General features: G+C 44.8%; 4 protein-coding genes across 5 annotated transcripts; 3 read left to right on the forward strand and 1 right to left on the reverse strand.

Annotated features, from left to right (window-relative positions):
• The first annotated feature begins 5,361 nt into the window (after positions 1–5,361).
• Positions 5,362–6,995, forward strand: LOC125507439 (zealexin A1 synthase-like). The gene is made up of 2 exons (XM_048672017.1): positions 5,362–6,276; positions 6,363–6,995. Exons 1-2 carry the CDS (start codon positions 5,362–5,364, stop codon positions 6,993–6,995), a joined length of 1,548 nt encoding a protein of 515 aa, XP_048527974.1.
• Positions 6,996–7,697: 702 nt separating this feature from the next.
• Positions 7,698–15,432, forward strand: LOC125510907 (probable zinc metalloprotease EGY1, chloroplastic). Its single transcript, XM_048676197.1, has 10 exons — positions 7,698–8,180; positions 9,768–10,238; positions 10,320–10,463; positions 11,316–11,417; positions 11,962–12,173; positions 13,096–13,146; positions 13,228–13,297; positions 14,447–14,515; positions 14,806–14,856; positions 14,957–15,432. Exons 1-10 carry the CDS (start codon positions 7,839–7,841, stop codon positions 15,113–15,115), a joined length of 1,671 nt encoding a protein of 556 aa, XP_048532154.1. The 5' UTR covers positions 7,698–7,838; the 3' UTR covers positions 15,116–15,432.
• A 480-nt stretch (positions 15,433–15,912) lies between these two features.
• LOC125510908 (BTB/POZ and MATH domain-containing protein 5-like) lies at positions 15,913–19,400 on the forward strand. Of its 2 annotated transcripts, none has more exons than XM_048676199.1 (4): positions 15,913–16,548; positions 17,502–17,877; positions 17,974–18,247; positions 19,066–19,228. In XM_048676199.1, the coding sequence occupies exons 1-4, from the start codon at positions 16,070–16,072 to the stop codon at positions 19,089–19,091; spliced, it is 1,155 nt and encodes a 384-aa protein (XP_048532156.1). In that variant the 5' UTR covers positions 15,913–16,069; the 3' UTR covers positions 19,092–19,228. The 2 variants fall into 2 exon arrangements, with proteins under 2 accessions (XP_048532156.1, XP_048532155.1); XM_048676198.1 differs by having other exon boundaries at positions 15,917–16,548; positions 19,086–19,400.
• Positions 19,401–20,308: 908 nt separating this feature from the next.
• Positions 20,309–24,742, reverse strand: LOC125510910 (replication factor C subunit 5). Its single transcript, XM_048676200.1, has 11 exons — positions 24,451–24,742; positions 24,242–24,352; positions 24,085–24,117; positions 23,578–23,746; positions 22,989–23,170; positions 22,457–22,593; positions 22,193–22,291; positions 21,580–21,649; positions 21,416–21,490; positions 21,134–21,179; positions 20,309–20,664 (listed from the first exon to the last, which is right to left on the reverse strand). Exons 1-11 carry the CDS (start codon positions 24,532–24,534, stop codon positions 20,606–20,608), a joined length of 1,065 nt encoding a protein of 354 aa, XP_048532157.1. The 5' UTR covers positions 24,535–24,742; the 3' UTR covers positions 20,309–20,605.
• Positions 24,743–26,411: the final 1,669 nt, after the last annotated feature.

A 26,411-nucleotide genomic window follows, 5' to 3' on the forward strand; every position in this document is an offset into this window, starting at 1 on the left:
GTGCTCCCGTCTAGCAGTAAAGATGTTCTTTGTCCATGGTTAATCTTTCATTTGATCGACTATGAACACTGTTGCCGCTGGCGGCTGCTCGGTGGCGGTGACCCGCCGGAGAGGTGATTTGTGTGGCGATCTTTGGAGGCTCTAGACACGTCGCGATCACCGGTGGCGACTGGCATGGCGGCGGACAACCTCGTCTCGGCATAGTTAGCCCCCTTCTTGATGCCTTCCATGTTCTCATCGGAGCCCAAGGTCACATCTCCGAACGGTGAGGGCTGGCCTGACCAGGGCAGCATGTCGGTGGTGCGCGGCGGCGCGCTGCTGGCACTGCCGTTCGCGGTCTGCAGGGCTGGCATGGTAATCGGGGCGGTGTTGGGCTTTGCTACAGGGGGCACACTGTGCGGGACGGCGGGGTTCTTGGATGTTATGGGATTGTTGGTGACCGTCGGCAAGACCATGGTGCTGAAACTGATGTAGGTGCACGGCTGAGAGTCATGACGGTGGCGGCCTCTGTTGGACGCAACGACAGTGTCACGCGGTGGCCATCGAGGGAAAGAGAGGGCGGCGGCGATGGCCTGTCCTCACTGCACCTAGACGGACGTGACAAGGAGATCAAGGGGCGGAACCGCGAATCTAAAGGCGTGTCAGCCGAAGTGTCCTTTTTTTACCGGTTGAAACATATAATTAATTGTTGTTAGTTCCAAGTCATTAACAGTTGCATTAGTAAAAACCATTTTTTTTCTGAACATTAGTAGTCACAAGCGCTCATATACACACGCATACACTCATTTATGTGAACGCATACACGCATACCCTACCCCTATATATGAGCACCTTTGAGAGACTGAGCCGACATATCATCTTGAGATTTACGAAGTCACCGTAGGCCCCTCGTCAACATTAGGACTTGAACCTTAATGGGCTGAAAAATATCACTGTCTCTCTAACCATCCAACCACATGTTGGTTGGTTCGCAAAACACCATTTTTATTTTGGGATGGCGGGTTATTAACAACTGGAACATGGGTTTATCCCCGGATATTACCCAACCAACTATAAAAACGAGTTGGGCAGCACTAACCATCACCGATCATATCATATTTGTCTTCTGCCTCCTCGCGCTCACACCATCGTAACTGTTTCACTCCCTATGCTGCTCTCGGCTTCCCTGTCTTGGGCTCCTAGCGACCGCATGCACGGCTGCACGAGGGCAAGTCTACAAAACTAGGCCCATTACTAACCTACACCCGGTGAAGAGCGATAAGATTTTGGGGCGTGTCTCCTGACCACTGCTTGCTCGTCGATGTTAAACTACTTTCATGAGTTTGACTCAGACTTCGCTAAGATTGTCATGGCCAACATTGCCAGCACTACTGCCACCAACAAGGTCACCCTTCTTTGGTTCAAGTGAATTTTGGAAACATGCTAGTTAACAAAAATGGATGTGTGCATTGTATTGATGTAGAGAACAGAGATAACCTCATTTCAGATGAAAAAAAACAATTAATCGACTATGACTAACTGCTCTTTATGCTATTTCCTAGAAGTTTATAAACAAATTCGTTCAAAACATGATTACTAGTGTTGATAAAAAGGATGCTTAAATGGAGTCGGCTAATTAAGTTTTAGATAAGTATATTGAATTTATGCTTCAGCCAGCTGCTCCAAAAGTCTGAACTAACGAACAAAGATAGACAATATTATATTTCAACACTCTCCCTCACATCTATTTTTTTAGTCTTTATGTGTTCAGCGTAGGTCATAGAATCTTTTTTTTAATAGTGCGTCGAGAAGGTCTTGAACTTGAGACATCTTGACTCCGATACCATAACGAATTCATGCTCCATCTAGTTGCTACAAGAGTCCGAATTGATGAAGAAAAGCGGGCAATTCCACGGCCTCTATTTCTTCTATTTTCCCCTTCTCATTTTTTGGTATGTAATTACTGTAGTCAGGCAGAGAAACTCTATTTCTTCTGTTCTCCCCTTCTCTCTGTTATAATTCCATAGCCCTTGTGTTTTCTTCTCAAACCACTAGCTCTATTTTTGAAAGAGTTGTACTTCTCTGTCATAGTCCCATGCATAAAAACTGCATCTTTCAGGCCCTCTCAAGGACCAGCATAACAAACATTCAGGAGGAACCAGGCGATTGGGTTTTGGAGACACCTCCTCAGCGTGCTTTCACGTGGTGGCGCGCTCTGGATATGGTCACGGCACGACGGAGCCCGGCCGCCGGCTGCCTTCCGTCGACCGTTTAGTCGGTCGTTTCTCTGCTACCGCGTCTACATCTGGAATCAGATAACGATAAATTACCAATAGCATGCAGAATCTTCTCTCGGCTGTTGGTCGGACATTATATTCTTCATCAAGCGTGGCTGATTGGTGGTTTCAGTCGTACACTTGAGAATAAAATACCTGAATCTATGATCAGTCTACGAAACGGGAGCCCTGGGTGTGGTCAGTTCACTAGTTCAGTATGCACCGGTACAATTAAGTCACCATTTCTATTAGGGTACCAGGTCACTTAATCTTGATCGCGTAAACATGGATTCCGTGTCCATGATACGCTTCGGTTGAGTAAATTAAAACATAAACATCCATTTGGTAGACAGCCGCCGGTACGTCACAGTGTCCAGGAGGAGCCGGAGCTAGCCGCCTCTTGCTCGAGTCTGGGTCAGCCAGTAAGAACAACTTAGGAGAATCGTCGAAAGAACAGTCTCCATAATCATTATGAAATGCATTATACAAAATTTTATATACTTAAAAGAGTGATTCTCCCATCGCAGAATAAAAAAAAATAAGAGAGTGATCCTCGCTACTTTTAATTATCTCAATATGGGTGTTTTTACAACATCATTGTTATTGTGGTTGTTGCGTTCCACTGGCACCTGATATATGCATAAGAGCCCTCTACCATGCAACATGCATTGGTGCATTATGTGCGGTTTTAAATTACATTGCACAAATTATGACATGCACTACAACTCACTACATATTTTTCCTAGCCATGCAACCATGCCACGTCAATTAGCCATGCATGTAAGTTATAAGTTATATTTTTTGCATTAGCATACCCATGTAGCACTGCCACATCATCAGTTCATGCATGTAAGTCATCATTTTTCTTACAATAGATTTTGTGCTCTCATAGACATGGTACATATGTTGGGTACTTGGAGCATACTTATATAGTTTTTCACTTTTTTTTATAAACGGCACTTTTCCTCAAATGCTAAATAGCTACCCCCATCCGTTCCAAAATAAGTGTAACTACCTATTTTTCCTAACCATGCAATCATGCCTTATCAGCAAGCCGTGCCTATAAGTTTTGAGCTACATTTTTTTTGCAATAGTATATCCATGAAGCACAACCATTCCGCGTCATCGGTTCATGCATGTAAGCCATCAGTTAATTCTTATGCAATAAGTTTTGTGCTCTTATGGACATGGTAAATGTGTTGGGCGCTTGGATCACCCTTATATAATTGATTCTTCACTTCTTTTTAGAAACAACACTCTTCTAACTGTAATCGTTTTTTTTTTGCTTTTATACATCATTTTTAGCGTCCAGAAACAGCCTCTCTCGAGAGTCAGGTCCTATCTCGAAGAAGGCTCTCATCCTCCACAACCTTGACCACCACAAACAAGAGGGTAAAACCTTCTTCCTCCTAGAAGGGAGGCCAAGGAAGAAGGAGAAGGCGGGGGCTCTCTCCCCTCCCTTCCTACGCCGCCGGAACACCTCCGGAGGGACCACCATCACCGCCATTGCCTCCAACACTCATATACTTCCACATCGACATTGGAGAGTCCTAGAATAACTCACTGCACTTAGTCCAGTGAAGTGGGGCAGGCTCAGAATTGAGGCATTTAAAACGAATGGCCAATTATTTTGATTTTAGTCCGATATGTATAGAACTTTGAACATCCTATGCTTTTAATAGGAGTTGCATTTGTTTGCAAGTACTTAAATGTATGGACGGATTGTCACTGATTTTGAAAATTTTGACAGAAAGAAGAGAGCAGATAAGCAGCGAAAATTTGATGAACATCTTGGGCCGTCCATTTGGCGATTCCAGTTTAAGATGCACTCTGTTCGAGCTTTGCTACGCCTACGTAAATATTGATATGTAACTTACGAACATGATGACCTGGCTTGATTTGGTTGGAAGGAAAAAAGAAAGCCTAGGCCCACCCCGTGAAATTCAGAGGGGGGAGGGGGGTGTGATTGGTTGAGTAAATTCAGAATGTAGCTTTACATAATAAAGTTATGTAGGTGTAGCATTTTTGCCTCCATTTCGTAGAAATTTTAGTTAGCCTAGATTGGAGCTTTGCCACATTAACAGGCAATTACGGGGGCTTTACGGGGCTGGGCGCCCACCCCACCAGTTAGAGCATCTTCAACAGGCGCACAAAAACGGCTCTGCATGCTAAAATTCAGGTTTTATGGGCGTTGGATAGCTCCAGCAGAAACTGAAAAATAGTGCATGCAGAAAAAAGGTTTGAGCACGCACCAAAAAGCGCTATCACAAGCTACAAATTTGGGGCGCTGGATTGCGCGCTTCACAATTTGCACTGCGTGTTTTTTGAGCGCGTGTTTTTTGGTATCTGCTAAACCAATATTGGGTCCGGCGTGCTAAAAGTATTACAATGGCGCGCAGCGCGTGAAACGTTTATGCTCCTATTGGAGATGCTCTTATTTCAGAGGAAAATGCTATTTAGCTCAATTAAAAAAAAGTCAACTGATCCGCAAAGTCCCGTTGCTTTAGTCCATGTGTTTACCATTTTTGCCTATATTGTCAAGAGCACGTTCTGGAAACAAAAAGTCTACCACCCTCCAGGGGTTTCTTTCACCGTACGTACAAATTAATTCCAATTCGCCTAGGTTAATTGTTAACACTAATGCCTCCTTTGATTTATAGGATAAGAATGTTATAGAAATAAGAAAAACATAGAAAATGAGACATGTATCTTAATTTCTAAAAGAAAGAGATATCATTTGATGTATAGGATAGGAATTTTTCTATTGAGTCTTAGCTAATGTTTTTTTCCTTCAAAATATGAAGGATTGATTCCTATCCTACATATGAATAGGAATCTATTCCTACAAACCAAAGGGCTTCAAAAAAAATTTCCTATGCAAATCTTATCCTATAGAAATCGTACAAACCAAAAAGCAAAGAAGGCCTCAACAGTAAGTCACATGTACGTAGTCACCAACACTACACCCGTACACGAGCACCGACCGACTGACCGATCGTAGCTGCCGGCCGTGAAGGCATAGATGACGACGACGCCTTATAAATTCGCACCCAAACACATGCTTCCCTCCATGCAAGAGATTAGCTCCTCCTTCCATACTCCAACAATGGAGCTCGTAGCACTGCCGTTGCTCGGTTTGCTGGTCTTCTTACTCGTCAACCTCGTCGTGAAGAGGATGTACGCGCACTCCCCGCCGGCGCCACGCAAGCGACTGCCGCCCGGGCCATGGCAGCTGCCGCTCGTCGGCAGCCTCCACCACGTCCTGCTGTCGCGCCACGGCGCCCTGCCGCACCGGGCCCTGAGGGAGCTCGCGGGCAGGCACGGCCCGCTCATGCTGCTCCGCTTCGGCGCCGTGCCCACGCTGGTCGTCTCCTCCGCCGAGGCCGCCAGGGAGGTCCTCAAGACGCACGACGCCGCCTTCGCCAGCCGCCACATGACGCCCATGCTGTCCGTCTTCACCCGCGGCGGGCAGGACGTCCTCTTCTCCCCCTGCGGCGACCTCTGGCGCCAGCTCCGCCGGGTGTGCGTGCTCGAGCTCCTCAGCGCGCGCCGCGTCCAGTCCTTCCGCCACATCCGCGAGGAGGAGGCCGGCGGCCTGCTCCGCTCCGTCGCCGACGAGTGCGCTCGCTCTCGCTCCGACAACGGCGCCGTCGTGGAGATCGGCGAGCGGCTGGCACGCGTGGTGAACGACGTCGTGGTGCGGTCGGCCGTCGGCAGCCGGTGCGCGCGGCGCGAGGAGTTCCTGCACGACCTCGACGAGACCGCGAGGCTGACGGCCGGCAACAGCCTGTCCGACCTGTTCCCGTCGTCGGCGCTGGCGCGCTGGATCGGCAGCGGGCTTCGCGAGGCCGAGCAGTGCAACCGCAACGCGCGCGACATCCTGAGCGACATCATCCGCGAGCGCGCCGAGGGCGGCCAAGGCAGCGGCGGCGACGGCGAGGACGACCTGCTCGGCGTGCTGCTGAGGGTGCAGAAGGACGGCGGCGCCCTCACCACGGACATCATCATCACCGTCGTCCTGGTTACCACTTACCACTCCCCTTTTCTCATTTCAAAGTTGATCGAAGCACGTCACGCTCTCTTAGTACCATCGTCTACTAATTCCAGGAGGTTTTTGCGGCCGGGAGCGAGACGTCGGCCACGACGCTGGAATGGGCCATGTCGGAGCTGGTGAAGGAGCCGCGCCTCCTCCGCAAGGCGCAGGCCGAGGTCCGGGAGGCGTTCAGAGGCCAGCAGAAGCTGACCGAGGGCGACATGGGGAAGCTGAGCTACCTCCACCTGGTGATCAAGGAGACGCTGCGGCTGCACACGCCGGTGCCGTTCCTGCTGCCCCGGCGGTGCCGGGAGGCGTGCGAGGTGATGGGCTACGACGTCCCCGAGGGGACCAGGGTGCTGGTGAACGCGTGGGCCATGGCCCGGGACGGCGCCTACTGGGAGGACGCCGAGGTGTTCAGGCCGGAGAGGTTCGAGGAGGAGAGCGCCGCCGCCGCAGTGGACTTCAGGGGCGGCGACTTCGAGTTCATCCCCTTCGGCGCCGGCAGGAGGATGTGCCCCGGCATAGCGCTCGGCCTGGCCAACATGGAGCTGGTGCTCGCGGGCCTCCTCTACCACTTCGACTGGGAGCTCCCCGACGGCGGGAGGCCGGAGGAGCTCGACATGTCGGAGGCGTTCGGCCTGGCCATACGGAGGAAGTCCAAGCTCGTGCTGCGCGCGACGCAACGTATTCCAGTCGCTAATTGATTGTGATGGAATCGTATGTAGTAGCACATGTGTTGGCTAGAGAGGCTCTTCATCTTAATCAGATATGAACTCGCCTACTTATAATGAATAAAGAGCCTCCAAGGCGTTTTCTCAACAAAAAATGCAGATGCTCAGCTTCTCAGACATCCTCCTAGTTTTTTTTTAAATAGACCAAGAACTTTATTAATTAGAGATAATAGTTACATCGTCCGTAAGAAAAGATACAATTTCATCCATGGGCTCCTCAAAATAGTCCCTTGTCACTAAAACTTTCGCTAGTCTAGCTATTTCATGCGCCACCTCATTTGCTCTCCTATTACAATGCTCAAACCTAGTAAAAGGAAAATCACAAGCCAAAAGATAGCAATCATCAAAAACCTAGCGAAAGGACATCCTCCTAGTTTGTTGTGCCGAAGCCATCCAAAACAACTTGAGCTTAAAAATGTTCATATATTCTATAAATTGAAAATATAATATTAAAAGTACAGGAAAAATAGAAGGAAACAGTAAAAACAGAATTAATGAAAGAAAGAAGGAGAAAAAAAGGAAAACGGGAACCTAATAGGCCGGCGCGGCGCGTGGGCTATCCGGGCCGGTCGGCCGAAGATAACATTTTTTCAGGATATTTTCGCAGTGGACTGCTGGACTGTCCAGCCCAGGAAAGCGCGGCCGACGACTCAGCTGCCAAATCCAGCTCCTCCACACTCTCTCTCTTCCCCGTGCACCGCACCCTATCCTCCCTCTCCCCTCCCACCGCTCCATCTCACTCCGCCGGGGCTACTCCCGCCCCCGACCACCGCACTGCCAAGCCCAGCGGCGCTCCACCACACTGTGCGCCCCGCCATGGCGGCCGCCGCCGCGGCGCTCGCGAGCTCGCCCCTCGTCCACCTCACCGCCGCGGCCCGCCTCCGCCTCCGCCTCCCCAGGCCCAGGCCCTCCGTGGCCTCCTCGCGGTGGGGGTGCCCGCGAGGCGCCTACCTGGTGGACTGGAGGCCCCTGAGGCGGTGCGACCGGATGCGGCGCTTCTCCGTCGACGAGGGCGGCGGAGGCGGGGAGGACGGGGAGAAGCGGGGCGAGGAGGAGGCGGCAGCGCCCGTGGAAGCCAAGGTGGGGGCCGCGGAGGAGCTGGGCTCGGAGCGGAGCCGCTCGGGGAGCTTCTCTTCCTCGTCGTCGCCGTCCTCTGCGGTATGAGGAACTAAGCCATTGGCCATTTCGTGTGCTGAACATAGTTGGACTGAACAGCTTGCTGATTTAGGAGTATTTTTCTAGCCCATTCTGCTGGACTGAGAGATAGAAGTGTGTGCAATTAGAGGCAGGATTGGGTCATTGGATGCACAATTAGTGCTATCATTCATTAACTCATTTTTTTGAAAGGGGAATCGAATTCCTGAATGATCCTTGTGATCAGTGATTATAGATTTATAGTGTAGTGTTAGTATGACTACTATACTAGTGAAGTAATTAATCCCTTAAATCAGATATGTACGACATTTTAGAAAGCATCCAGTGTAGCCAAACTTCTATAACTTGGACCACGATGGCATAGAAGACTATTTAGTTTGATTATATGGATATTGTTAGAGTTGCCACACAAAAAAAAAACTCAGATCATAATACATCTACAGTTGCAGCTACCACCCTAAACCCTAAACCCTGGCCGAATAGTGCTTGCGGCGTTGCCTCGTGGTGCTGGCATGTAACATGCCTGCTGCTATCAAGGCAACCTCGCTCACACTGTTGGCCTGGATGCTGCTTATGCTAAAGGCTTGTGGCCCTATTGGCTGCCTCGACCCGACCCAAAGTTCTCCGAACTGAGAACAACCGGAACAAGTGTTGCCTCTACCTCTCCACAGTTACGTGGTAGGATACGCAACTCTCTGCGCCAATCCTCAGGGAGGATGAGCTATGCCCGCTCAACAGCGACAACCGGCCTGACTGTTGCCTTTGCGTTTCCATGCAAGTGGAAGGGCAAGACGACTCCTGACGCTGGACGTCACCGAGGACATGCTACCTGGTTGATCCTGCCAGTAGTCATATGCTTGTCTCAAAGATTAAGCCATGCATGTGCAAGTATGAAATGGTCATAAAAAGGAAGTAATGGTCAAATTTACATGTTGAGACTACAGTGATATTCAAAACGTCCTATGTTCTTGAGCAGAGGCACTATCTTAATGTTGATATGGCAGACGCGACATTCAGTTGCCAAAAATGAAGGGATGTTGCCACATTGTGCTTGTTCGTGTTTCCAAAGCCTAGCGCTATGATATTTAGTATCCTTCATTGGATACTTAGGTACTCATGTCAGGTTGTTAGATGAAATTCTACCTAAATGATGAATCCCATGCTGTCTCTGCTATACTCACTAATGACTGCATCATATCACTACAGCTATTAGTTCTCTATTCTATTATGACTGCAAGTTCCAAGTAAAGTGAATACCGCCATAGTAGTTTAAACCTGTTAGAACTTACTCACCAAATTTCAGAATTCTTTGAGTAAGCTTGAATAATTTCCTTTTCTTAAGAAATAGAGAAAAACATGATATGTACTCCCGTCGTTCCAACATTTCTTAATAAGGCGTACACCACGACAAGTATTTTGAAACCACGACAAGTATTTGAACTAAAACCACGACAAGTATTTGAAACGGAGGAAGTACTTCTTAATAAGGCGTACACCAACATTTCTTTTCACTTGTAATGCATATTTGTTTATTATGAACATGGCTGATTCTTTTCTCAAACATATTTTATAACATATCCATTTGCTCAGACTCCTGGTGTATCAAGCGAGCCTCCTCTTTTGAGCTTCAGTGTGGATAATATCGATACAGTTAAGTTATTGGAACTCCTAGGGCCAGAAAAGGTTGATCAAGCTGATGTCAAGGCCATCAAGGAAAAGTTTTTTGGCTACACAACATTCTGGTTGACAAGAGAAGAACCTTTTGGTGATCTTGGGGAAGGAGTCCTTTTTGTTGGGAATCTCCGAGGGGACAGAGAAGAAATCTTTGGAAAACTTCAACGGCAGCTACGTGAACTTACAGGTGACAAATACAATCTTTTCATGGTGGAAGAGCCCAATTCAGAAGAGGATGACCCACGCGGGGTGCCACGTGTTAGTTTTGGTTTGCTCAGAAGAGAAGTTTCTGAGCCTGGACCTACTACCCTGTGGCAATACGTTATTTCGCTGTTACTTTTCCTTCTCACTGTGTTCTCCTGTATTGAGCTAGGAATTGCGTCAAAGGTATATCGGCCTAACCCATTATGTGATACCAGAGCTTAATACCCTTCTATGCTATGTTGCTAATTCATTTTGCCTGTGCAGATAAGCAGTCTTCCACCAGACATTGTTTCATATTTCACTGATCCAAATGCTACTGGACCCCCACCTGACATGCAACTTTTACTTCCATTTGTGGAGTCAGCTCTACCAGTGGCTTATGGCGTCTTGGCTATCCAACTATTTCATGTAAATCACATCAAAGTTCTGCTGAGCATTTATTTTTCTTCTGGTCTTTTAGCTCTTGTTTGAGCAATAGTACTCCTTCCGTTTCTTTTTACTCCGCAATAAGATTTGTCTTAAGTCAAACTTCATAAAGGTTGACCAAATTTATATTATAAAATATCAACGTCTACAATAGTAAAGGTATAGAATATGAAATTTAATTCCATGATGCATCTAATGATATTAATTTGGTATTGTGGATGTTGATGTCTTTTCCTATAAACTTGGTCAAACTTTACGAAGTTTGACTTAAGACAAATCTTATATGTGGAGTAAAAAGAAATGGAGGGAGTACATCTCTTGCACCAGTTCAAGCTTTCAAGAAATGCAATGGAAATTATCATTGTTAACCTTTTCTGCAATGCTCCAGTTGGTTACAAAAGACACCCAAAATTCAGTTGTGTTCACGTTTTTTTTGCTGCCATATGAAGTGTGGGCCTAGGGGCAAAGTGCATCTTCTTATTGTATTTCCTTTGTTAGAGTTATTGCTAAACTAGTTCCAGCATTAACATAACATAATTGCTACGAACAGGTTTGTGTAAAGACTCAAATGTTAATAGTTGCTCTATCCTTTTTTTGTTGTTGAGGAATTCCTCTATCCTTTATGACTCGGTACAGTTGGTAGTTTAAAAAATAAAGTATTCGATCGATTAGCTCTGCTCCAAGCTTTTCAACGTTGGCATCAACTAGCAGACAATGGTATCAGCGGATCCTTTAATTAAGTAGTGGTGCATTTAGCGGTTTGAGCTGTTATTCATGAAGCCCCTCTGTTTGTAATTGTTTTGACCTGATCTACCATGTTACATTATGATGCAGGAAGTTGGACACTTTTTGGCAGCATACCCAAAGAATGTGAAACTGGGCATTCCTTTCTTCATTCCGAACTTTACTCTTGGAACTTTTGGTTCAATCACTCAGGTTAGTGTCTTTAATAGTAGAAGAAGTGTTATAATATGTATAAGATTGCATCTGACAGGAATGTATTGTGCTCCTGCTATTTCTTTACTGTATTTCAAATACTTGATCACTAATTTGCTAGTATGCCATGATGACGAAGAGTTGGGTAAAATCTTGAGTTCTTGATAATATATTGCGCTTTATCTGCATTATCTGATTCTCCACCTGTAAGCATGATAGCATTGGAATACGCCTCTTTTTAAGTTTCTTTTACTGCCACCCCCCCCCCCCCCCCCCCCCCCCCCGGTGTGTGGTGGTAAATAATATTAGATCTGTTGGGAGTTGCTTGAGTAGTTATATATTTTTTTCTACTTCGGGTGTCATCATTCATGGGAGGTACATTCCAGAGTCTAAATCTTAAGGAAACACCTTTTTTGTCCTATTGGTTATTATTATTTTGACATGTCTAATTTATTGAACAATGTTGCAAAAGTCATACGATTGTGCATATTTATCTCCAACCACATGTGGAAGTTTTTCTTATTTTCATCATTCACTTCTGTAGTTCAAATCCATTCTACCAGATCGAAAGACAATGTTTGACGTATCAATGGCTGGTCCTTTGGCTGGAGCTGCACTTTCTTTTTCAATGTTCTCTGTAGGCTTGTGGCTCTCCTCAAATCCTGCTGGGGCAACTGATTTGGTTCAAGTACCCAGCAATCTGTTCCAGGGTTCTTTGTTGCTTGGACTTATTAGCAGAGCAATACTTGGTTACAGGTGACTGATACCTGGAATTTTGGACATTTACTTTCTGACATTTAAACTACTCCCTCTGATCCAAAGTAAGTGCCACAGCTTTGAACTAAGTTTAGTTCAACCTTAGTTCAAAACTGCAACACTTATATGGATTGGAGGGAGTGGTATTTAATTTCGTTAGACTATTCTTTAAGTTTTTATCTGTTCTAGTTTCAGATGTGATAGCTGCACTTTTTCCTTCAGTCCATTGTGTTATCCTGTTATAGCTACCATTTTATAACACTCAGGAAGTGTGTGCTACTTTCCTGATTCTCACTCTTAGCTGCAGTTTTTGAGAAGTGTACCAGATTTAGCTGAAACTCTTCTGGTTTAGGAGGATTTTTCGCTTGATCAATTCAAGTAGAATGTCAATGGTTTTCTTAACTCCCAACTTATATTTGATGAATTATTACGTGTAATGGGATCTTCTATGAGTGTGGATAGTTAAGCATTAAGAATTGTTACAGCTTACGAATCGTGTTAGTACCATGGTTTTGTAGGTGTTGCTTCAGCGTCACTTCAGCACTGATAATGTGCCTTTATGCCATGGGGATGTTCTGTTCTGTGTGGAACAATGGATAGTAGCCCATGTCAGCACGTTCCATTTTCTCTCTAATACATGTGCCGGTTGCTCTGTTCCTATGTTGCCAAGCTGCTGTCTCACCTTACCACCTTGCCTTAAGCGCTTGATAACTAAAACAGGGGTTAGGCACCTAGCTTCCCCTTATACCACTTTAAAAACTATGGTTGGTGATACAACTTCTGATGAATATACTAGTATACCCATCATCCATGATAGAGGTTATTAACTTTGTATACTTTATCAACTGCTCAACTCTGCATTTTGTAGTTTCGATATAAACTCTATGTTTCTATTTTCTAATGAACCTAAATTGATTTTCAGTGCTTTGCATGCTGCTACGGTTTCTATCCACCCTCTTGTGATCGCTGGCTGGTGAAGTATCGTTCATGAATTGCCCGACCTCTTGTAACCAAACAGGTTTTGTTTGTCTTACTGTTCCTGCAAATTCTGCAGGTGTGGTTTGACAACTACTGCCTTCAATATGCTTCCTGTTGGATGTCTTGACGGTGGAAGAGGTTTACAGGTAAAAATTAATACTCCATATTTTTTTTTATGGATGCAACCAAATAATCATGCTGGACCTTATGCATGTACTCCCTTCATCCAGAAATATGTCATTCCATCTCTTTTTGTCCACATATGAAGTCCATGTTTCAATTTCAAAGAGTTCTCCCCTCCGCTCCTCCTATACACCCCATGACCAGTACTCTCATGAATAAATGAATCTCCTTCCAAGTGCTCTTCCTTGGAGAGCATAATTAGTGGGCAGGAGTATGTGCCAGTATCTACTCTTTTTGAGAATGGCTCTCGGTTTCCCTTCATTGACAGTTAATACTGTCTTCAGGACCTTTTTATCATTCACCTCTCTTATAAGAGTTTCTGAGTCGTTTAAGCGTGACTTAGGATGCTATGACTAAACTTAATAAAATGAGAAGTTGTCTTCCATCTTTAGTGGTAGTGAATATCTGCACTTGTGACATGTCCAATCTGTGTGACTTGTATTACCGAGGTGGACAGTAGCATGCAGCCATGAGCTACTGACAAAAGATCATGATCACCCGTCAAAAAAAAAGAGATCATGATCAAGAGGTCAAGAAACTAGTGTATGCAGGAACAAAATCCATTTATTTAGAGATGCCTGTAGCTGTCAGTGATCTGAAAAGTGGAAACAGTGTTAAGCTCTACTTTGTGAATCTTTGAGTGATTGGGGTTTTTGAATGTTTAGAAAAATAAGAATTACAACTTGGTACACTGTTCAACCACTGGCAGGTCCTGTACATCTCCATTGCAGAACAGAGCAAGTGTCTCCTGTCTGTGAAAAATCTTCAGACCTAACATTGATTATTCATTTACAACTTTACTGACAGATATATCCATCAATGGGGGCTTCATTTGCACAGTAACAAGTGATACATTCAACATCTCATTACATTGCCCCTTTTACGCTTTTGTTCATGAGTTATTGAAATTTCCATAGCTTGTTTCATCAATCTGCATTAACCTTACAGTAATTAATATCTGGAACCTCTGGACGTTTTGGTGCTTAACCTTGGACTACCTCAGTCCATCTTGCTCTTGGACGGAGCTAGTAGCTTTGAAATAACATGATTGATTAGCAGCAAAATCCTGAGGTTCCTTTACCAAGTCTGAAGTTCTGTGGTGTGTTCAACAGGGTGCTTTCGGCAAGGATGCTTTATTTGGATTTGGCTTGACGACTTATTCGTTGCTTGGACTTGGAGTGGTACGTCAGTCCATGTTGCTTTCTTTCTCTGACCAACAACTTGCACTTAGCCTTCCCAGCTTTGGCTTCAGAGTCTCCATTGCAGTACAGTTTGTGTTTCTTACCTCTAAAAAGAAGAAGAGAAAATACATTTCCATTAATACTAAACTACATGCAGTATTGTACGTGTAATTGTATGTCATAACATCCTGTTTACCTGACTTTTTTTATTTATTTCTGGGAACTTTTGACCCAAGACTCAAACGATCAAATCGTTCACTTCTAATGTTCTTTTTTTCCCCCTTCTATAGCTTGGGGGGCCGCTATCTCTTCCCTGGGGTCTATACGTGCTACTATGTCAGGTAAACAGGAAAATGGATGACGGTTAGGAGGCACCAGGCAGGAGGATCCATTTGTTTCATACATTAACCCATGCCTGTCTACCTTGTGGTGTATTCCCAGAGAACACCTGAGAAGCCATGCTTGGACGACGTTAGCGACGTCGGCACCTGGAGGAGGGGCGCCCTGATAGCTTCGGTGTTCCTCGTCGTGCTGATCCTCATCCCTCTGTGGGACGAGCTCGCGGAGGACCTAGGCGTGGGCCTTGTGAGCTCGTTCTGAGACACTACGTAGGTGCTCGCCGGTAGGAGCTAGGCCATGTTGCAGGTCAATTTTGCGCCCAAATTTAGCAAAGCGATAGCGAAATTGCTGTAAGTTCATTCACCGGGAGGTGAAATACGAGTTTTTACTCCTGGGGCGCGTGTGTATGCAGAGATTTGCACAGGGACGGGGCACAGCCATTGAATTTTTCCCGTACGGCCGGGGCAGAGGCGCTGCCCCATCCAGGCTGTAGCCATTGTTTGAAATCATTGCCCGGTACTCCGGTTGTACAGTACAGTAATGTGGCGTGAGTTGGCACAGGGAGCGTTGTTTGTTGATGCGCAATGATTGCTTCTCCGGTAGTATCGCCTTGCAGCGGCAAATCATGCGCTTTATTTATGCTGTAGTACGTTCGGAGGAGAATCGCTGCCTGAGTGCCTGTTGATATGCCTTTGACTTCCCTTCTGTTTTGTTATTATATCTCACATTGACGAGCATGCTTGCCTGTTTGGAGACGTCAACTGAATTCATCCTACCAAATCAATACACTGTGGGAGTTTTGCTACATGCAACCGTTCGATTCGAGCTTGGATCTGGGCAAGGAAAGATTCAATGTTTTCAAAGAATCCGTTTTCTACAGAAAAAAAGTCGAAATTCATTGAAACATTTTAATTTGAATTTTTAAAAATGGGAGCATGAAATGGTGGTATCACCAGATACTTCTCCAACAAAAAAAATCAGGCGCCACAGCATGAATGCGTCACTCACAGGCCGAAACAGTTGGTTAATTTGTTACCTTCCCGGCGGTTCCCCCCCTCCCTCGTTTCACCTCTCTCTCTCTCTCTCTCGCTCCACCCACCGCACCCTCCTCCCTCCCTCGTTTCCCCCGCGTGCTGTAGCAGCTGAGCGCCAAGCCACGAAATCCCCAATCCCCTCCCTCCTCCGCCCGCCAACCCTAGCCTCCCACCCTCCCGCATGGACGACGACGACGCCGGGGGCGGGGGCGACGCCTCCCCGCAGCACGAGGGCGGGGGCGGGGCGGTGGTGATCGAGCGCGGGGCGGGGGCGACGGCGCCCGCGCGGGACGCCGCGGCGGCCTCGCCGACGAGCTCGCGCTCCGTGACGGAGACGGTGAACGGGTCGCACCGGTTCGTGATCCAGGGCTACTCCCTCGCCAAGGGCATGGGCGTGGGCAAGCACATCGCCAGCGAGACCTTCGCCGTGGGCGGCTACCAGTGGGCGATCTACTTCTACCCGGACGGGAAGAACCCCGAGGACAACTCCGCCTACGTCTCCGTCTTCATCGCGCTCGCCTCCGAGGGCACCGACGTCCGCGCCCTCTTCGAGCTCACCCTCCAGGACCAGAGCGGCCGGGGCAAGCACAAGGTGCACTCCCACTTCGACCGCGCCCTCGACGCCGGGCCCTACACCCTCAAGTACCGCGGATCCATGTGGTATGCTCATCCAGCCTTACCTTCCCACCGCAATCGCTTTCTCTCGGGGATCACGGCCCTTACGAGGCCTCCTGCTCCCGTTGCCTTGCGATTTGGCCTTCATTTTAAAGCAATTGGTCAGTAGCTACGCCTAATGTATGATGAGCCTCGATCACAACTCATAACTATCTGATGTGATTCTACCGATTTAGGTCTGTTGGCATGGTTCTCGCCTTATTTTGTAGGTAGCCAGGTGCTGATTCTGACACTGCACCAATAACTAGTCGATTACTAATTGGCTACGGTTAGAAGTTATTTTGGTTGTGCTGTGGGCCTGTTTCTCCTTGGGAGTGCACTGATTAGGATTTGGTGTACGAATTAGTGTTAACTACTTGTCCAACCCATTGGACTGCAACCCCAAATTAACCGTGTTTAATTAACTAGTACCACCCTAAATTCCTTGCCAAACACATTATCTGGGAGGACTGTTTTATTTGGATATCCTCTTGTCATGATATTCTCAACACATCCTTCAGCAGAGATATTTACCTGGTTAATGTGTTTGCTTTACATACTTCCATCAGCCTCTGTTTGAACATTTCATATAATTATTTTAATTGATCAACATACTTGTAGATCTACAGTGTCATTTTAGGTGTTAGATCCAATGAATGAGATCAATCAGAAAATTTCTAGTAACTTTAGGTTAAGCTGGGAGCAGCTAGAGAACTTGTAGGTATAGATATAGATATGGCCTACTGTATAAAAGAGTGCGAGATTAGCAACTTTGTGCACACCTGGTAAATTGATTATAAAAGTTTGTGGGAACACACACCTGGTAGATTGATTATAGAAATTTGTGTGAACACGACTGGTCATGTTAATGATTTTTTTAAAAATGCGAAGGGTTTCAAGTAGTAAAAATGTAAATATTTTTTCTGAAATTGGTTTTTAATCTTAATTTCTGTTTTCAGGGGTTATAAAAGGTTTTTTCGACGTACTGCTCTTGAGACATCGGACTTTCTTAAAGACGATTGCTTGAAGATAAATTGTACTGTGGGCGTTGTAACATCAACCATGGAATACTCTAGGCCACATTCTCTAGAGGTTCCGGATTCTGACATAGGCTACCATTTTGGGACGCTTTTGGACTCTCAAGAGGGTGCAGATGTTATTTTTAGTGTAGCAGGAGAGAAGTTTCATGCTCATAAGTTAGTGTTGGCTGCCCGATCTTCTTTTTTTAGATCTGAATTTCTTGATCCTGAATCAGATGAAGAAAACAGTGAAGTCGACACAAGTAACGAAATCAAAGAGATTGTCATCGATGACATGGAGCCAAAAGTATTTCAGGTATGTTTCTTCTATGCTGATCTTATTCTTTGGATTTCGCAGTTTAACAAGCTTGATTTATATCTTATTATCTTATGCAAATACTCTATGTTGTAGGCTGTGCTTCACTTCATGTACAGGGACAATCTTGTTGGTGATGACGAATTGTCTGCATCAAGCTCAGATTGTCCCATCTTTGATACTTTAGCTGGGAAATTGTTGGCTGCAGCAGACAAATATGAGTTGCCAAGGCTAAGAGTGTTATGTGAATCTTACTTGTGCAAACAGATTTCTGTAAAATCTGTGGCAACTACTCTAGCGCTGGCTGATCGGCATCATGCTACAGAGCTCAAGTCCGTCTGCCTAAAATTTGCTGCTGAGAACCTTTCAGGTAATAAGGCTTAACAAGCGATGCAATTCGATGTGCTCGTCCTATGTAGTTATCGGATAATTGCATTTATATTCATATCTGCTTGAGAACTCCTGTCAGTAGTTTCCAGTTTGCGTCCAAAAGGTGGTGTATGAAACAGCATGCTGCCATTTGTTTCCACAAGTATACACCCTTATGCATACTCATGGAAAGGAACAGTGGCCCATATGATGCCTTTGTTTGTAGCAATAGTTAGAACAGAAGATGTACCACTTAGGAATACAGATACATGTATCTTTTTGTGCTGAGGGCACAATGTTAGCCTGATGACGGCAACGTTTTGAATCTCCCATTATGCCAATCAGACAGCAAGCTACAGTAGTTGGCTCAAAGCATTTTAATTTTCATTTGTGTGTCATGCTCTCAATTTGACAATATTTTCATCCGAGACATCCTATAACGTCAGTAATTTAATGTGTACTGCTTTTTTATGGTACTCCCTCCGGTCCTTTTTAGTTCGCATATAAGATTTGACTGAAGTCAAGCCTCGTAAAGTTTGACCAACTTTATAGAAAAAAGTACCAACATTCACAATTTGAAATCAATATCAATAGATGTGTCATGGCTTAAAGTTTCATATTGTATAACTTTAGCATGGCAGATGTTGATATTTTTTCATATAAATACGGTCAAACTTTGTGAAGTTTGACTTCAGAGAATTCTAATATGCAGAGTAAAAAGGACCGGAGGGAGTACTTGTAGACTGCCTTTGCATATGTTTCTACTGTTTGTTTCTTGGTGGTGCCCAAACAAGCGTCCTGAACTGTATAACATTCCAGATGCCCTTATGTATCTGCAGCTGTAATCCGGACCGACGGATTCGATTACCTCAAAGACAACTGCCCGGCGCTACAGTCAGAGATCCTCCGGACAGTAGCCGGGTGCGAGGAGGAATGCAGCAGCGGGGGCAAGAGCCAGAGCGTGTGGGGCCAGATCTCGGATGGCGGCGACACCAGCGGGCGCAGGGTGAGGCCCAGGGTCTAACGCCGCCGCCGCCAGCAAGCACTGACCTGTATGTGTTAGCGAGCAGTCGCTGCTGTATAAATTCGTAACAGTCATTTGATTTTGTGACAGATCTTCTTGTAATAATAATAGCATCCGCTCTGTTGTACTACCTTCTTCGTTCATAACCGTTTTGTTGGATAATTTACCTTCTTTTTTTAAAAGAGAACTTTGCTTCGCTTAACTGTTAATAAGCTTGCCTTTATCAAGCGGAGCCACTACGTCAGGTGATGAGGTGAACAACTGAGACTGGCCACGCTAACTCGGTCTCGCAGAATACTAGTATTTGGATTGTATGATGTTCATAGTATTCTTCTAAAGATTATACAGTATTTCTTAGGAGAATTTCTAATAAACACTCTGGGTCAGATGAATGGTGTTGCCAAAATTCCTTTGGACGGAGGGAGTACTTTTCTGTGTTAGAATTCCATAGTGATTTCAGAATAAGTAGAACTAGTTAAGTCTGAAAAGGCGAAAGATAACATTGTAAGAATCACATTTTTGAACGTAAAGGCTTATCATTATCCTCCCTTCCTTTTTTATACAAATCTGACACATTTGTGCACGCCAACATGAACTAAAACACATACTAGCACAACTCTTCTGAGAATATTTTGAATTAATACATGTGTATAGACAGGCCCTTGTATTTACATTTACAAATGCATCAAGTATTACCTGTAAATGGAATACATTGATGTTGTTAAAAAGCGCTTGGCTGTTTAAGTATTTAATCATTGTTACGATTTACTCCCTCCTTTCTAATTGGGCATGGCTCCAAATCTTAGTCAAATGATAGAACATATAAAAAAGAATATAGTATCAATTGAGACTTGATTAAGTCTCAGTCAGCTGAGATTTAGCAATTCCGTTTCTGATTTATAGGTATCTCTAGCACATATCAGAACAGTTATACCATTAGGAATTATAATATTTCAAATTTCTAATGCTATAATATTTATGATATACTCACATAACTTATAATATGTACGTGTAAGCCTTCTATAACCAGAAAGGAGGTAGTGATATCGTTTAGCACCCTGTTGGCATTTATAGGATGAGATGCTGAAATTCGTTTGACGTCCAAGCACAAGGCAGAACAAAATCAAGACGATCATAGGTGGGCGACTCCACCTTTCAGTAGCAGATGATTCAAAGTAAATAAGTACTTGCTCACATGAATTCAGTACAAACTACACTGACTGAGTAACATACAAAATGTAAGCGCCCACACATCAGACCAAAGCGATTGCGACGACAGAGACTGCGAACTAGGAGCATCTTGCAGCGGCAAACATCCGTATGCTCTGGTTTTGCTCAACCAAATGCGGCACAAAGGAACTCCTTGTAAATGCTCATGAACTTGGCCACGAAAGCTGCAGAAACAGTAGCAAAACATGGGTGCAGACGAGTCAGGGATCAGTTTTTGAGTACCAACTAGGCTAGTGCCGCCACAATGGTAGCCACCCAAAATATTGAAATACAATGTACACAGATCATGAGGTATATATATGCCAGATTAAGGGCATCTCTGATCCGAAGGATTTCCTTAAGAACTGTGGAGGATTGTAAGGAGTTTTTCATATGTTGTTGGTTCAATTTGTAGGATTGTATTCCACTACATTTTGAGGGAAAGTTTCTATTAACTTGTCTCTCTTTGAAACAAGACCTATATTTTTAATAGTGCAACCAAATCTATGGTTTTTACTTATTACGTGGTGCCATCAAATCGTATTGTGAGAAGACATAGCTAGGTCCATTTATGCCGATAATAATCAGATAAGTCAAACTATTGGTACAATACAAATATGCACACGCTAGACCAACAAGAAACCTGACATGTACCTTCCAGATGAAAAATGGCCTTTGACCCAAGTCGCATCTTGTGTTCCTGCCAAAGACATGACACCAGAGCTTAACAAGCAGATTCATCACAAGAATGAAAATAAGCATCAATAAGGAAGAAAATACAAAATTAAGGCCATAGAACTAAGAGGTAGAGCTAGTACTATGTGAAATTAGTGGAGATAGAACATGAAAAGTCTACTGTACTCCTACGTTACAAAGAACATATGAAACTAAATTGGCTGGGAGCTGGGAAAAAATGTTAGCATAACAATTACTCACATAGTGTGCAGCCCAGTGACAAACTTCATGCTTCAAATCAGAGTCTAACTTCTTCATTAACTCGGTTAACAACTTCTGCAATTGTCAAAAACAAGTTTAACTTGCACCCACATTAAAGGTCATCGAAAAATGAAGGTAAAGCAGCAATAGAAGCATTGTGTCACCTTCAAGATGCTTTCAGGTGGGATACAATTCACAAGTAACTCATAGAATTTCTGGCGTACAGAATATAGCCTGAAATATTAATTTTACTATTCAAAGTCAAATCAAAGCGAAACCAGAAAATGTCTTAGATGACTCACTATGTAAGGAAAATTAATAAACAGATATTGTGAAGAACAAAAGTGCGTAACAGATGGTGAACCACCAAAAATAGCAGATGTCGCTTCCATATGGTGTGACACAAGACGAAAATATAACATTCCAAGCAGATGCAGATCCATTACCACGCCTATTAGATTAAATAAGTAAAGTACAAGACATCTCATGACATCAATGCTGGCTGCTGGCCGCATGTAGGTTACGAAATCTCTTCAATTCTGAAGATCTTCCTAATAATTCTACAATGGGTATCCACTGATGGCCGGGAGCCATTATGATGCATGAAAAGAGGGCTCGAGGGAGAACAATAATGTAATAGTATCTTTACAGAAAAAAGGAAAACAACTATGTGGTGACTAAAAATGAAAAATGAAAACATGTAAACAGGAAATGAAAGGAAAAGGCAAACATTAGGGACTGCAGCTCAATAGAAGTTGGAAATGAAACACGACAGACCTTTTAGGGCTTTGTTCACTCAAGATTTCAGTTGCTATTTCAGACACATACTGCTCCCAGTCAAGAGGAGGCGCCACTTGATTTGCTGAAAATGGATATCTGCAATATAGAAACAGAAGAAAAAAACTTAAGGGAAAACCAGATAAATGTAAAAACTAAAGGGCGTAAACAGTGAGATACATGATACAAATATAAAACTAGGGACACAGCACAACCAACATTAACAGAACTGCAGTAACAATTAAAGGTAGCAGTCGGGCTTACTGCTGGACTTTGCATGTCTCAAAAAATAATATTGCTCGCCTCAAGTTGCGGTTTGATTGAGCTGCTATCCGAGCAGCAAATCCAAATGGAAGTTGCAGATTCTCTTTCTTCCCAATGAATTCCAGTACTTGTACAATCTGCAAATGGGCAAGGTTTAGGGGTGCAGTATGCATAACTTCTTCAACTATACATAGAATAATGAGGTTGGAGCACAGTTAAAAATTTCACTACCATTTCCTTGCTGTGAACATGGTACAAATAAACTGATAAAAGCATATATTCAAACCTTACATAGAGCAGTTCAAACAACCCTGGTAAAGTCCCGACTTTACAGATTCAATTCACAACACTTATGAAAATGAATAAAGCTCAATTTACCATAACTGAACTAATTACCAAACTCAGAAGCAAAGGAACCCATGCAAGTTTTGAACACCCTATTAGACATAGTAGCACCGACCATGAAATCAAGCCAAAGATCCACAACTGACACTAGTTGCAGTAAAAATGGCATCAAATATCCATTACTAACCTGATCTTCGGTAGGTGCATTCACTCGCACATTCAAGCAACGGGACCTTACAGCTTCTGTCACCTTTGAGGAGCTATTACAGCATAATATGAGTCTACACGATGCACTGTATTTCTCCATTGTCCTACGGAGGGAATGTTGTGCTTCTCGTGACAGCTTGTCAACTTCATTTAGGACAAGCACTGCAAATATACAAAGTATGTTTAAGTTTATGTTGAATGAGGAATTTGTTTTTAAATAAAGCAAGCATACAGCCTAAGCAAGTGGCATGGTCACTTTGCATAGCATCATCTGTTTATGCACTTGTTGAAATCATCCACTGAAAAGTACTACCTCCGTCCCTTAATATAAGACATTTTTGCAGTTCAATTTGAACTGCAAAAACGTCTTATATTAAGCAACGGAGGTAGTAACGAGTAAATCATCTAGCATTGTATAAGACAACTTCATGCTATATAGAGATGATTCATCATTACAGGATGCAATAGACAATGGTGCCAGGGGAAGAAAAGCTAGTGGCAACTTCTTTGTAAGACAACAATATTTGGAACTAGAGAGTTATAAGAACAAAATCAGAAGAAGTACCAACCTTTAAATGCTCTCTTGCCCTTGGCATCAATCGGCCTACTCTTGGCCATCTCTTTGATAACCTCCTGAACAACATACCTGTCCTGAAAGCCAGCATCGCTGGGGTTCATTTCCACATGGTGGGAACTTGACAACATCGCCAGCTCTAGATCAAATGTCCTCGTCCCGGTCTGTACAAAGGAAATTGCACATCAAACTCTCAGACATATTCATAGCTATCCCAAATTGACAACTTAGGTAATGCCACAGAACACTAATAAGCTATCGACATACAGAGAAATGGCAAATGCTTTGTTTCATATCATGGTGGATCAGTGCTATGCTCACCAATAGCACAAACTGAAAAAGAAAGACTCCCTGTATGCATGACACATGTAGTGACAACCGCATAACTTTTTATTTGCATACTACTTTCTGTCAATTCTTCAATGACACATCGCAACATTGCAATAATAGTGACAATAACAAGGAAAGACAGAGATGGGCTGAAAGAAGGGCCACGACTCACATCGATCTTCCAAGTCTTATTCTCCATCTTCACCTGCAACGGGGCCATCAAAATGCACGAAAATGTCAGCAGAAAAATAAACACCCCGGCCACGGGCAAAAAAAAAAGGTAAAAAAATCTAGATCTTCAAAGATTTATCCTGAAGAGAAGGAACTACCTTCTCCACACCGGCGCCGAACATCTGCTTGATGAGCGCCATGATTAGGGTTTTCTTGCCGGACCCCGGCGGGCCATAGAAGAGCAGGTGCGGGCAGTCCTGCTCCGCCACCTGAACCAAACGGACACCGACAGAACAGATCAGCACACAAGGAGGCGGGGGAGACCCTAGGAGAGTGATTTTAGGAGGGGCGGGTCGCGGGTTCTTACGAATTTCTTGAGGTTCTGCGCGACCTGCTCATGGACGATGACCTTGTCTAGGGTTTTCGGCCGGTGCTTGTCCACCCACAGCATCTTCGCCCCTCTTCCCCCCTTTGGGCCGCCTCGCCGCCGATGAGAGAGATGGGGAGGGAGATGAGGATTTGGAGATTGGATTTGGGAGAGGTGGGGAGGGGAATGGAGGAGACTGGCGGGAACTTGGCAGTGAGGGGGGGATTGAGGGCGGCCTCTCGCGCCAGAGGGGGGAGGAGGGTTTTGGGGCTTCACCGAGCGCTAGGCGCCTATCTGACGCTCAACCCTAGCATACTACTCATACTGCCCAAAATTTAGTGCCCTAATTTGTTTGTGTAAAGTCAAGGGCTCAAATGTTCATGAAAGTGCATCCAAGTCTTATTGATTTCGATATTGGTAACATACATAGTTGAGTGACTAAGTGTTCACCAAGTGCCTATCAGGGTTTTTAGACCCTAATGGAAAGGTTGTCGAGCATCGTCGACCCTTCCCACAATAGATCTAACAACCTCTTTAAATTTCGTTGAGTTATTAGGACATCTCCAAGGCGAACCCGCAAACCGCTCGCATCTGTCTGAACCACGGAATTCATCCAACGCGAGAATGTATCGGTCCGCGGAGCGGTCCGGACGCGATTTCTCCCGCAAATCTGAGACAAGTGAGGGAGGGGGGCTTTGCGGGAGTTCGGATCGATCCCATGCCCGCTTTGACCGCCCTGGCTCATCAAAAACCCTCACTGCCCCTCCCGCGCTGTCCTTCTGATGCACACACCGCTTACCGTGTCGCATTCATGCCGGCCCAGAGCACGTGGAGGTCGGCATTGATGTCGCGATGTGACCAGAGGGAGGGAAGGCGGCGCTGACCAACGTGACCTCTCGGCAGCTGATACGTCTCCAACATATTGATATTTTTTTATTGTTCATCAGCTGATACGTCACCAGGCCGAGCTTCCAGGGTCTTATATCACCCTTGAAGCATTTGGAGCACACGGGAGGAGGCCCGTGGGGGGCACTAGACACCAGGGCGCGCCAGGGGCCTCCGGCGTGCCCTGGTGGGTAGTGGGGCCCACGGGGACCTTGTTGACCTACCTCCACCTCTATAAATACTCCAAAATTCCAAAAACCCTAGGGGAGTCGACGAAACACTTTTCCACCCGCCGCAAGTTCCAGAACCATGAGATCCAATCCAGAGGCCTTTTGCGGCACTCTGTTGGAGGGGGCAACGATCACGAAGGGGTTCTTCATCGTCCTTCTTGCCCCTCCGATGATGCGTGAGTACTTTACCACAGACCTACGGGTCCGTAGCTAGTAGCTAGATGGCTTCTTCTCTCTTTTTGATCTTCAATATAATGTTCTCCTCGATGTTCTTGGAAATCTATTTGATGTAACTCTTTTCTACGGTGTGCTTGTCGGGATCTGATGAATTGTGAGTTTATGATCAAATCTATCCATGAATATTATTTGAGTCTTTGCTGAACTCTTTTATGCATAATTGTTATAGTTTCATATTTCTTCTCTGAATTATTGGTTTGGTTTGGCCAACTAAATTGATTCTTCTTGCCATGGGAAGAGGTGCTTTGTGATGGGTTCGATCTTGCGGTGCTCAATCTCAGTGATAGAAAAGAGACATGACACACGTGTATCGTTGCTATCAAGGGTAATAAGATGGGGTTTATTCATACGTGTGTTTATCTTGTATACATCATGTCATCGTTCTTATTGCATTACTCCATTTTTTGATGAACTTAATACACTAGATGCATGCTGGATAGCGGTCGATGTGTGGAATAATAGTAGTATATGCAGAATCATTTCGGTCTACTAATCTTGAACGTGATGCCTATATACATGATCATTGCCTTGGATGTCGTCATAATTATTTATTTTTTTGTCAATTTCCCAACAATAATTTGTGTATCCGCCGTATGCTATTTGTTGGGG

The sequence above is a fragment of the Triticum urartu genome, chromosome 5 (assembly GCF_003073215.2).
Source record: "Triticum urartu cultivar G1812 chromosome 5, Tu2.1, whole genome shotgun sequence".
Lineage (NCBI taxonomy): Eukaryota > Viridiplantae > Streptophyta > Magnoliopsida > Poales > Poaceae > Triticum > Triticum urartu.